The sequence below is a fragment of the Besnoitia besnoiti genome, chromosome XI (genome assembly GCF_002563875.1).
Source record: "Besnoitia besnoiti strain Bb-Ger1 chromosome XI, whole genome shotgun sequence".
In the NCBI taxonomy this organism is placed as follows: Eukaryota; Apicomplexa; class Conoidasida; order Eucoccidiorida; family Sarcocystidae; genus Besnoitia; species Besnoitia besnoiti.
Genome location: NC_042366.1, coordinates 2008644 through 2021554, shown reverse-complemented (window position 1 = coordinate 2021554; position 12911 = coordinate 2008644). Strand labels below are relative to the sequence as shown.

The 12911-nt window shown below is 54.9% G+C and overlaps 2 protein-coding genes across 2 annotated transcripts; one reads left to right on the top strand and one right to left on the bottom strand.

Moving 5' to 3' along the window:
• Window positions 1–2905: 2905 nt before the first annotated feature.
• Window positions 2906–5238, top strand: BESB_021660 (uncharacterized protein; the record flags this gene model as incomplete). The annotated part of the gene is made up of 5 exons (XM_029360875.1): window positions 2906–3380; window positions 3805–3965; window positions 4382–4473; window positions 4750–4923; window positions 5115–5238. The coding sequence occupies 5 exons, from the start codon at window positions 2906–2908 to the stop codon at window positions 5236–5238; spliced, it is 1026 nt and encodes a 341-aa protein (XP_029216234.1).
• A 1983-nt stretch (window positions 5239–7221) lies between these two features.
• On the bottom strand, window positions 7222–9693 carry BESB_021650 (uncharacterized protein; the record flags this gene model as incomplete). Its single annotated transcript, XM_029360874.1, has 1 exon — window positions 7222–9693. One exon carries the CDS (start codon window positions 9691–9693, stop codon window positions 7222–7224), a length of 2472 nt encoding a protein of 823 aa, XP_029216233.1.
• Between the last annotated feature and the right edge of the window lie 3218 nt (window positions 9694–12911).

Sequence of the window (12911 nt, the reverse complement as noted above, 5' to 3'; positions counted from 1 at the left end):
TTTTATTTTCGGGTCGAAGCGATCCCGGATTGCGAGCGACAGAAACAGACGGGGTGCTGCAGAGAGCGCGGCCTGAAAGCGAACTGTTCTCGCACCAGTGTGGGAGAAAAGTGGAGAGGACGTATGTCATCGCACTTGAGAGATGACAGAAACAGATGCAGAGCGCGAGAGGGCGCCGCCTGCTGCGCGCGCATTGAGCACGGCATTCACGGTCATTATGCTGCTGCATATTATTGCATCAAGTCTGACCTACAAAATGCCGTAAGTACGTTAGTCTCACAGGGGGAAAAACCGAGGGTGCGTAGGTGACTCTTCAGGCTGTGACTGTGTACCACTGGCATCTGCTGCCGATTATATCTTCTATCCTATCTCGGGAGGCATTCGCCGAGGGGTTCAACACTCTGTCTCCTGGAGCAGGGCCTAGTGAAGAAACATATTAGGCGCCTGGAAGTTCGTCTCGAGAAATGTACAGCACCGGACCGACTGCTCGCTAAGAGCGAGGCCACTCATGTCATAGAAGAGTGAGTCAATTTGCGATAGTGCGCGTGCAGCACGTGCGTATCGTGGCCAAGTGAGCAAGCAAATGGTGCGAAAGCACGTGTATTTTCACACGTAAATGTATCAGATATCGTCCAAGAACACAGCAAGCCCTGCAGCCTTCTAGCCGTAAGCTGGCACCATGCAGGACGCGTGCTGCAACCCGCCTCGACGCGCTGAGGAGTCACGTGTTCGCCGCTGTTTTCCACCAGACGGTTTTGGTAGCATTCTGGATTGGGAGTGGTGTCATGTCGCACCTCTAAACAATATGCTTAGCAGACGGAACAGGCTGTAGCGGCAAATGAGCTCTAGGACCACACCAGTCAAAAGGAGCCGACACGCGCATTTTGCCTGTTTCTGCATTTTTACTCCGCATCTAGGAATGAAAGCGATTTCTGTTCCACCGAGAACGCGTGCGAAGCGGAAGCACACTCTTAACGTGCCCCGATAGTTCGATAGAACACGCATGCACCCAGCCTCTCGTTATCTTTGGCATGGGTAGCGGAGCGCGTGCATTATTGTTCAACGTCAGAGAATCGAAAGCGGATTCGCAGGCGAGAAATCAACTTTTCCGCGGACAGGCTAATTCGAAATCCTGCAGGTGGCAAGCCTCACGCGTGCTAGGGGTGACACTGACAGAAGAAATCCCTTCTCCCTATGTAAACGATAACGTGTGCAAGATCAGTAAATTACGATTCACATCAGTCATAAACATGAATGCTTCCAACCGTCCCGGGCGCGTCGCCACACCGAGAACTTGGAATGTTTCTTTACCAAGCGAATACCGAAAACGTCCAGAAACGAAAGTTGGCTGATTGTAGACCATCCTGTTTTTGCGAATAACGGGGTGTGCATCAAGCGTGCTGGGTGTTCTTCCGACCTGTGGTGCCACTAAAAGGGTTATCCATTCTTAAAACCCTGAACTGCGTGGTTTGTCAAGTGGAGGCAACTTTGCTGATGCAGCGTTCCAGTGTGCTGGAATAGTTGAACTGGAATTAACACTTTGCTACTCCATGAGCTCTCCGAGATCTGATGCGGACACAAGCTCCTGGATGGTTGGCTGGGATAATCTCGCCCGCAACCCGGCGATCTGTGTAGCCGGCTAGACACAAAGCGAGACTGGATCGAGCGTAGGACGGTACAAATTCATGACACCGCGCCCAATATGTGAGGCCATTTGCGTCCTATGTGTCTCTACTGGATAACCATTTTGCTGGTTGCTTCACTTGGCATGTTGACGCTGCAGCTATCGCGAGGCCCGACGTGTGTCCCCCCATTTGTTTCAATCGATCGAGGCCGCTGCGAGAACCATTGGAAGCTGGCTGGGAAAAGTTCCCCTCCCTCTGGTTTCTCCCCTTTCTTCCAGGCGGTAAGCTTTGTCAGTTGCAGTTGCGGCTGATTCAGAGTTTCTCTCGTCTGGTTTGTTTACAAAAAAGTGAATTCTGGCAGGAGCTGGAATAGTACGTCTCTTCTGATCAGCGGGACGCGCCGGAGGGAGGAAGGTCTGACCTGCTGCATCGGATGAGGAGCTGAACGTAAGTTGAGAATCCCTTTGTCTCTCGAATCAGCCACTCAAGGGCTTCGGGCAGCGCTCGCAGTTGAAGCAGATCAGTCAATCGAAATGACGAGTTCCATGTGCCTCTCCGCTCAGATGATACCGAGGTGACCAGTTGGAAGAAGCTGGGTTACCATCCTCCTCCGTGGTCGTTTTGGCGAATACCGTTTTGTGAGTGGGTGCGTGATATCGTCTCCAAGGTGGTCTGCTGAGGTGTTGCCCTTTCATGCGACTGTCACAGTGGCAGTCTTCATTTCGGTGGCTTGGTAACAGATATCGCATTTCAGACCGCTCGTGTACCACGGACAGCCATTGGAATACAGAGAATGCAAGCGCTTTCCGTATGGGTCCACGGCACCAGAGTCTCGCGGAGCCGACTTGCATGTACACATTCGGCTGAAGTGTCGCTGACAACAGAAAGGCGTTTTTGTTTCCCTGGGTTCCCGCCACAACGCCCTGAGCCCGAGGCAGTTTAGGGTTCAGGCACGCTGATTGTCAAGTTCTGTCTACCCTTTATATCGAGAGAGGGTTTTTTAGAATACATCGCCGTCTCGCACAGCATCACGGATCCGAATCCCCTCGCTACACAGCATGCCTCAACTCAGCCGTGTGCTTCTTCTTTGACGTCGCGTATCTCTGGCATTTCTTTCCCCACAAGTAGCGGCGCCTCCGTCTCTTGGAGAGAGGTCGACGGAAGCGGGGTTGCTGTCTGTCACTCGGGAAAAGAAATATATTTACTATTCAAGCACTTCCACCCTATGCGTGGCTTTGTGTCACAGGCTGCCGTCGACGCGGAGTCTTTTCTCGAGGAAAATGGAGATTCTCGTAGCCTGTCGGCATTTCTGTCGCCTTGATCTGGCCATGCTCCTGCTGGCGATAGGCATCGCCATCTCTGCAGAGTTTATCGAGGGCCAGGTAGAGACGCAGGGCACGTCCGATGCAACGCCATACATCACTTTCGCCGTAGATGGCGACGGTCACGTAACGCGCGGTCAAGGACGCGCCGGTGAAAAGGAACGGGACACTATAAACGAGCAGGATGAGCCCCGAGATACTCTTGGGGAACCATCCACGTCAGCGGACGCCGGGTCTTCCGATCACAAAGACTCGAGGCGTCGGGGGTCCGACGAGGACGAGGAGTCAAAGAAGCAGGGCAAAACTGATGAAGAAGAGGGCGAAGACGAAGACGGTCACACGCTTCGGCCGGAAGGAGGAAGCGACGGCTTCCTCCCCCGGCATCGTGACGAGGCCGGAGTAGCAGCTCCGCGTGCTGAATCTGTTACTGCAGGTACCGCTTCCACTCGCGCTAACGAATTCGTCTTCGTCATCTCACCACTCTCGATCGCTCCGTACGCGCGAATGAAGAGATGTATACGCTCAGTCTTTCTAAAGTCTTTTATTTAAATGCGGCGAGGAGAGATAGCCTGACAGCGAGTGATTCGTTTATGTACGCCACTTGGTCATCGCGCAGCCCGAGTGAAAAGCGGAATCGAGGCACGATTGATTTTTGTGGTTCGGCTCCTTCTGTTTTCAGTTCCTTATTGTGAGACTTCAATGCGTTGCCTGAGCATTGCCCACTCGCCTGCGGAGCTGCGGAGCTGCCCTTGTTTGATGAGCCTGTTCAGCGTCAGGTTACACATCTGCATCTCGAGCGCTCGTTTTTGCGTACCCATGCCAGTCCCGTCTCTTGATTCCCTGGCGTGTGGTCTCAGAATGCTTGAGGTACCACAACTTATTCCGAGTAGACCAACTGGAGGACAGCGCACTGGAACCTCTGCAAGGGCACGACGGAATGGACGCCTATGTTGTGGCCCTGCTGGAACGAGTGGCAGCCTCCGACTGTACGACGCGAGATATTCCCCAAAACATTCCGGTAAGAAGGGAAACAAGGTGTACAGTTGAGGAGGCGTGTCGCACAGGCCTGGGAAGAGATTTTGAGCGTTGTCCGATAGAGAGTCTCAGACACGCGTGTTCCCACATGTTTTATAAAACACCGCCGCAGAGATGTACCCTGACTGTTGTCTTTTCGAGAGAACTGCGCAGACGTACCGCATGTGGAAAGTTGTCTCACGACCCTCGAAGAATGCTCAAAAATACGGCTATGCGGGTACACATAAACGTCTACTGCTAGGAGCCTGTGTGTGCGCTAACAGAAAAACAAGCCTGCTCGGTTTCTATTCACGTTCGTGCCAGCTGCAGCCTGTGCAGCTACCAACTTAGTTGTTTACGGTTCGAAACAAGCAACCGGCGCGCGCGTTTATGACCGGTTTGTGCCCACTTCGCCTTCAGTTTGGGATCAACTTTTACGCTTACTCCGGCAGCAAACCGTCTTGCGTGGGTGCGACCCATCTCTGGTACAGAGGCATTGACAATTTCCACGGGTAAGAACCAACCATGTGCTCGTTTTTTTTTTACCACATGCTCGCGTATGCGGGCACTCGCCTAGAGCACAGTGGCATTAACGCAAACATGATGGTGAACGGAATGTGCGAAAGACGGGGATTCTTGACAGTCACGACAGAGAGGCCAGACCGCTGTCCTCAGCTTCCCTCGACTCTGTCGTAGCTCGTGTACCGCCTCTCAGAGCATTTCCTAGAGAGCAGGCACCGTTGTCAAACGCGGGCGCATCAAGCTGCATGTTTGCTGTGCTGCGGCAGACGCTATCCGGGGACGGACTGGCAACGGGGATCAGCGAATCAGTTTGTTCAGATGATGTGGTCTTCCTCCGAGTACATCGCGTGCGCGCGGACGCGGGACTGTGCACAGGGCATGAATCAGCTCATGTGTCTATACTATCCGAGCGGAAATACCGTTGGAGAAGCACCGTTCAGGTACGGCTTTCAAAGGCTCTCCGTTGCTAAGTACTTCGCTTTTGCGTGTCCGCGTGCGTAGCCCTGATGCCAGTTGCGGGTCGTATTAACCCTATGTCCTTCCACCATGGAAACCGTAATGTTGTAAGAGTAGCCTTGCACTGGGGCTTTAAAGGGAACTTCCACAGCAGATCCCGCTTGCGTTTGTTCAGCGAGAACGCCTGGTACGCTTTGCTTGAACGCCATCGGCGCTGGAAGCAGTACGACCAACCAGGCGGCAGGCGAGATCGCCGCCCTCGTGCAGCAGCGAGTCACGGCGAGGTGAAAGAGAACTAACGCAGCGAAGCAATACCGAGGAGTGTCTGCGTGGAACTCGATTTTGCTTCGCTTCGCGCGGGCGTACGCATCAACACGACGGAGGGAGGACTGCTCCTCTGAGAGTTTATGCGGTCAGCGAGCTCGCGCGGCTACGTGATGGTCGCGTTCGTTTCTGGAGCACGAAAACCTGTTCCGTCAATCAGATGTGAGCTGCGTCAGAGACAGACGCGAAATGGGCATGTTTATGCGCCTGCCCGTAGACGATCTGTGCAGCGCTGAGTGAACACAGACGGCATTCAACTTTGGTGTACGCATGCACGTAACCGCTATAGACCCGATTATTTAGATGTTGAGAACTCGAGCGGATTGCCTCTCTCAAGAGTGCAACTTCATTGTAGTATTGGCAGTGCTGCAGTTGATGATTGTTTGAAGCTTTCGTTGTCTTGAAGACTCATCCTGCGGACCTAGAGTTTTTCGAGGATCCGCACGCAGTGTGCTTTCGCGCAACTCAACTCCGACAGACAGCGGCCGAAATCCCTCCGGTGGAAACTACTGCAAGCCTATCGACGTGAAGAGATACTCGTGTAGACTTGCGTACATGTGACTGAATGTCCGAAAAGGAGCGTCATGAAGGCAGTGAACAGAGACATACGTATACGCCCGTGCGTGGCTCCGCGACACACTAGCGGATTTTGTCTCCTATTTACGTGTCATGTTCCCGAGCGTCTCGCCGGTTAACAACAGCGACGTGTCAGCGTTGCCTATGGTCTTTGGCCTTGTGCTTGTCGTCGTGCAAAGAAGGGAATCTGCCAAAATGGAGAATGCCGAGAAACATATTTGACCTATATATCTGCATTCCGGCAGGTGTGTACATATACATGTATACACGCGTATGGATGAATTGTTCTCCGACTAGCAATCCTGGTTTTCTGTCGCCGTTCTAAACGCGTGCGTACATGCCGAAAAGGACAGTATGGAGAACGATCATGAAAAAACGCGTTTCTTAAAATCTCGTTTGTGCCGGGGCCCGGGCTAATTTCAGAGACAGATCGGTGGGTGAAGAAAACTTCAGTCTGTCGACTAAATCATTTGCGAGATTTGACGTTGGCTCGTTTTTCAATTGCTCCTTGATTTCGCCGTCCCCGCTCTCTGACATGAGAGACGAAGCCAGGAGACACTTACTCGGATAAGCAACATGGGCGTGCGGTTTCTTCGCTCCCTACCATGCCTTCCTCTCAAGCTGCCAATGCACGTAGCGAAGGGTTGGGAATATGAAACTCTAAACGTGGGTATATATACCTGCAGGCACTATCCCTTCGCGCCGGGGTTCTCTCTGCGAGGACCCGCCGCTCGTTCAGACGGCAGCTCCTCCCGTGTGCGTGACCTCTCCCTATTTCCTTCCTCGCGCCGCAACAAAGCAGTGCTACCGTGTGTGAAGTGTAGATGCAGCCACACCGCACAAACTCTGCAGACCTGCCACGCGAATTTCAAAAAGCGCTTCGGCGGGGCCTTGCGTCTAGAGCACTCTCCCTTCACTCTCTCTTCCTCAGGATCATTGAGTCCATTGTGCAGGTTATTGAACTGCAGACGGCTTTCCTTTAAACCTCTGACAAAGGCAAAACACAGTAGTTTCCATTCATTCGTATCCGAAAGCGGAGGCCTCGATGGCGGAGAATAGGGGATCTGCAACGCGCAGGTGTTTTTAGGCAGCAGTTGCCACACGTTTGGAAAAAAAAAACAGCGGAGACGGACAAGGGCGCGAAAACTACAAATGCAAGCTACACGCGTTTGGCGTCTGCCGCATGCCGATGTGTCAGTTGAGATCTGCGTTACAAAGCTGTACAAATGCTTGTCGGCTTTTGACGGTTTAGGACTAGAGCCAAGTCTTCTGCGGATAACACACCGCTCGCCTGTCAGTTTCGAAGCCAGCCAAACAGCCGCGCAATACGCGACAGAGTTATGCGGCGCGTCCAGCCCTCACGCCAGTTTTCACGCTTGGCTTTAGTACACGCGCATGCCTCTGCGGAGTTCGCCTCGCAGCCTGACGACCAGGCCCGAGGAGATGTCCACGGCGTCGAGGTCTCCCTTTCCTCTCAAATCGAGCAGCGTGAATCGCGAGCCGAGTCCTGTGTGCAGCAAGCCCCGTCGCTCTACATCCGCCCACGGCAGCTCCTTGAACTTGCGTGCGTGGAGCCGGCTCAGAATTTCCTTCCGGCCGCCCAGCAGCCACCTGACCAGCAAGCCCTGCTGCGGGATGCACAGCGCCAAGCTGCCGCGCCCCACTGCACTGCGCACTAAATTCAGTTCGTGAAGCAGAAGAAGCACGAGGTCTTCTGCACTCTCCGAGGAGCTGTCGCGGCTCTCTCCTCCGCAGATCAGGAGCAAAGCCGACGAAGCGCCGCGCACCTCAGCACTCGAAGAATCGCCTCGCGAGGCGCTCGCCGCTGCGGCGTCGTCCGACCGGAGACCTGCGTCGTAGAGGGAAGGCCCCCCGTTCTCCCCGGGGCCCAGGAGGCAGCGCGTGAGTGCATGCACACGCGCCTCGCAAACGTCCTCCTCTCCTTCATCGACGCCCGCCCGCTGCCACGAACTGAGAAACCTTGCGGAGACGCCACTTTCGAGTTCCGCGGTCAACTCTCTGCCGCCCGTGGTGCCGCCTTCAAAGTTCGCCTCGTCGCCGCCCCCCAGCCCGGGCCCCAGCGCCCAAGCCTCGCGTAGGGTCAGCAGCTCTTCGGCGCCTCTAACTCCCCGGGCGAGCACATCTTCCACCCTGAGGAGAGCCACGCGCCTCCTCTGAAGGTCTTCATCGTGGCGGCTGCTTGAGGCCCCGGCTGCTGCTGCTGGAGGTGGAGCCTCCGGCCGCCTCCGGCAGCGTTCCCTCTCCATCCCGCCGCCTGCGGACAAGCCTCGCCGGCTCACTGCGGCTGCGTCACGCTCCCTGCCTGCGTCCGCTGCGCCTTTCATCTTCGCGTACACTCCACGCAGAGTCTCCTCGTCCGCGGCAGGGTTGCGCAGCGCCGTTCGCAGCTCCTGCCGCTTGCGCGAGGCAGCCTCGAGGAGGACTCCAGCCTCTCGCCGCCTCTCTCTCCACGTTTGCAAGTACTCTTGCACGGCGCGCTGGACGGCCACCGTGCGCAGCTCCGTGTGCGGGCATCCACTCAGGACGTTGGCGGAGAGAACCGCTCTGAGTTGCTTCCCGAGGTTACACGGCAAATGCAAGAGGACGTCGCGCCGTCTGCGCATGCTCGGGTGTGCTTCCGGCTGCGTAGCGGGGAAGAAGGCGCTGGCAGCCCCGCTGCTGAGCGCTTTCCGCGAGGGTCGAAAGCTCGGCGCGCAGGGCGACGCCGCGCCCTCGCCGCCCGCCTGCGCCTCGGCCTTGGGCTTGCTCCCGCTGCCTTGCTGCTTCCTCAGCTCCGCAAGCGCCTGGCGCTGCGCGCGCCACACACACCGCTGCAGGAAGTGCAGCCAGTCACTTGTGAAGAAGAGGACGAGATGCCCATGGGCGACGCCCGGCAAGCGAATCTGTCGGAGGACGTTCTTCGCGAGTAGAAGCTCGACTTCGCGTTCTTCGCGCGACCTGCGGGCGCCTGCGTCAGCCGGCAGACTGGCCTCCTCGACCCCAGCTGCGACGTCCTCGTCAACCAGCCGTCTTCTCTTCTTTCCGTTCTTCCGCCGGCGCTCCGCATCGCCAGCCTCCCCAGGCAGAGGCTCGTACGAGGTTGACGCTCCCCGCGGGGCGCTCTCTAGCGAAGACTGCATTGTTCGAGCCAGCTGCGCCGCAGCCGCCTGCAGAGCGGAAACTCGACAGGTCCGCTCGACACAGGCGTGCGTGCATGCAGGCGGGGACCCTGCTCCGCAAGGTGGAATTAGCCACTCTGCAAGAGAGGCGACAGGCGCTCCTGCCGGAGGAGCCCTCGCCGAGGACGAGCCGGAGGGATAGCCCGCAGCGGGACGGGGAGACGATGAGGCGACTTGCATGCGTGGCGCCCTGGTCGAGACGTCGCAGCAACAGCAGGAGGCGCAGCAGGAGCAGCAGGACGCGGCCGCGACCTGGTGGCGCAGGAAGAAGGGGAAGCCAAACACGTCGAGCAGAGGCCTCTCGAAAGCCTGCCGAAGGTGAAGAAGTTTCTTCAGCAGAGGAGTCAACGCGAAGCGACCCACATCGACTGGCGGGAGCGCCGTGCCAAACGGGCAGGACGCGCGAGAAGCGTCGTCTCCTGCAGATGAAGCAGCGGCCGCCGAGGAGGCTGACGAATCAGAAGGAGAACATGTTGCAGCCGGCGAAGGCGATGAAGAAGAAGGAGGGGGTGTGAGTTGGGCAGAGAGGGAGCCAGGAGTCGGCGGCTTCCTCTCCGGCGATTCGTAGAGAGCCGAGAGAGAAAAGCCCATCTCACCGTCGCCCCCCTGAAGACTCCTTCGCTGGATGTAGTCTGCGTCCTCAGCAGAACAGCCTCTCTGCGATTTTTCCTCCATCGGGGGAAGAAGAGCTTGTCATCCTTCCGCTCGGCACCTGCAAACTCAGAATCTAGATAACTGCATAGCTTCTTCCTTGTTATGGATGTGTGAACTTATTTATGCTTCTAGCGAGGATGCTCGATGAGTTACCTCCCCTGCAGCACACCCATCTCCATGGAAGAATCGAGACTTGGCTGAATCGAGATAAACAAGACATGCTTCGCAAAAACACCAATGCGTTCTCCCACGCATCACGTCTGCTTGTTGCCGAAAAAGCTTCTGCTCAAAGGCTGATGTTTCCCCAGAAATAACGCGATTTGAGGGAACGTAGTTGTCGTTGAGCGCGGTCGAGGTTCAAAAGCGCAGCCTTTCAAAGGTTTGGCAAGACGCAGTATAGCCAAGACGATGCATCTTTCCACCTTCGAGTCTGACCAGTGACATCCGTTTTGACACACAAGAGCTTTTAAAACGGCTTTTCCTGGAATCCTGAATGCGGTCTTGAGAATGAGAAAGTAGCGCTAGATTCTGCTCCTGCATGCATGCAGACGTCAAGACGACCGCGCAAGCGTTCGTCCTCGAGTTCGTGAGCCTCACTTCCTCCTTGCAAAGACAACTGTCACCGAAAAGTGCCTTTCGTCCACAAAACTGACCTGCCATATTCTGCCTCATTTTCCTTGGTTTGCAAGGGCCTGCCCAAACATCGTCCAATCCCCATCCCCCCCCACTCCCGGCGGAAGTCAACGGCAGACTCAATTCGCCGCCGAATCGCGACGGCTCAACGAGTTCTCTTTGTGCATTTGCTTATGTTCAACATCTGGTTAGAGAGGTAGCAGCAGGATGGGAATTTATAGGACGCGGAAGTGGCAGTCTGATAACTCAGCGCACGGAAGGGAGTGTGCAAACAACACGCAACTGAATTATTCCTTCCTCATTTAGGCTACCAAGGGAGCCTCCTCATGTGTATTAGGGTTTCACGCTGATGTTGATCCTACCGGAAGGGTGTGCGGAACAACTCCATAGCCGCGACAGTCGCTGCGACAGGTTTGCTGCTGCCGCCCCCGTACTATCGTCATCGCCAAGCAGCCGCAGAAACTGATAGTAATGGGGGATTTGTTTCCGCGAAAGGGACTTCTTGCTGATTTGCAGCTTTGCAGTAGGGGTACGCCACGTTACAGCGCTTGCGGACGTAAACAACAGGGTGTTTTAGAGCACAAGGTGGAGCAGGTTTCATAGTGCTTCTCGGCATAGATGATCAACAGTGGTGAGAGTATAGGCCCCTAGGACAGGTGCTTTGATCATGTTCAGACAACGAAGCAGAGGGGGGCGGATGCGCTCCAGAATCCCTCTTGTTCTAGGCACGAGATTCATTTTGGCGATTAACACTTCTACTTTCGTTGCATGACTACGGTGCGCCAGTCACTGTGTTGCCGCTGAGTCCCCCTTTATGTCTATATATAATTCCTTTCGCATACCTATACGCGTTTGCGCTTGTGCTCAAACGCGTGCGAAATTCGACACACGGAACACCATTCGTCCCCTTTATACTCGTGAGCTTCTGAAACGCAGCACGGCTTTCTCTGGTGACGCACAATCTCAAACTACTTTCGGCCTCTCTCGTCGTCTTGAGCCTCGTGAGAGCGTATGCGCTGGTGACGAATTCAGCGAAAAAAAGACCGCCCCCCCGTTTGAAGGCTTGTTTTATCAGTTGAGCAGAACAAAATGTGCTGAGTTCTTGTGAACAGCCTGAGCCTCCCTCCTTGCCTCGACCCGCACTTGTGTGCCTTTCACCCGCAACTTATGGTCGCCGAGTACCGCGACGAAAAAAGGTAGTCGCCGAACTCTGCCGCGCTTTACAGCCCTTGCGGAACGGGCAAGACCTTTGGTCCAGCAATCTTGCTGAATCTTGTTGTGTCATTTATGACGAAAAAGGTGAAACCGTGTAGCCGCTTCAGGACGGAGTGCATCCATGACCCTCGGATGCAGCGACCACATGACTGTGAAATGACGGAAAAGACCCTGGAACGTACATGCTAGAAACTGTTGTTCATCCAGATGCAACCCATAATAATGCTTCTGAAAAGTACTGCTGGCCAAAAACTTCTGCCGCTAAGAAAGAATAGGACAGGCGATGAAGCAGTGGCTCCCATTCCCTCCACACAGGCAGCGAGCAATGGAGTGTGGACGCCAGATTGGAGGAGTGCAGAGATAATGCGAAAACTGTGCACTGTGAGGAGAAGTAGAGAGGTCCATAGTCCGGAATAGGAAGGCGAAACTGAATATACATCCGTATATATATATATATATATATATATATATATATATATATATATATATCCGTATACAGGCGTATATCGGCTAGCAGGTGCAGAGGTTCTGAGGAGAGCACTGTGAACCGAGAGGGGAAGACTTTTGCGCATGCGAAATTGCAGAGAAGGTGGCTTTGGACTCAAGTTTGCGCGCCAAAGAAAAACAATGGATACATTCCAACCGAGGCAAAGGTAAGCCTTGCCTCTTCTCTGGAACCCGGCGTGTTTCTAGCTCTTCGTGACCTGTGAATGCACGGAAGGCGTGACGCGCCGTACGCGGAGAACATTCGATGTTATTGCATCAGTCTAAAGCTTTCACCGTGCTGGTGTACTCATACGCACATGTAGACGCCAGGCCTTTAGGTATTTCTGGCTTCAATTGCCCGCCTGCGCATACACAGCATCTATACAGCACTCGCCCGTGTGTGCGGAAGACACGGCAAGATAACGCAGCGCTGTGAGACGCAGGCTCTCCGCGCCTACCGTTTACCTGCAAAGAACCAAGTTTCAGAGGTATAAAGTGCATATTGGTGTCACGTCACCCTTTCTGGCGTCATAGGCAATGAGCGAGCTACAACGCCGTACAGCGCCTGGCTCTCGAACGCAGTTGCATGCATCGTAAAGATGGATCCGCGACCCGCCGCAGGTGTCTTTTTGATTCGCTTCTCAGTACAGATCCGAATCTTTCTTTATCCTTAGTTTCCCCTCACTTCAAACGTCATTTCGCTTGTATGCATTTCTCTTCATTCGGGCTATAGAGGATATCAGGCGCTGCATCTCGTTCTGTCTGTGTGCTGTTCGAGAAGCTGTACAGCGTGAGGCCTTCTTGGGCAACCTTCATTGCGAGAACGTGCTTGTTTCTCAAAGGACAACCACGAGGGGTTTTTCTCCGTCACCTTTTGCACTTGTTGAGACATATCATTGCCTTCT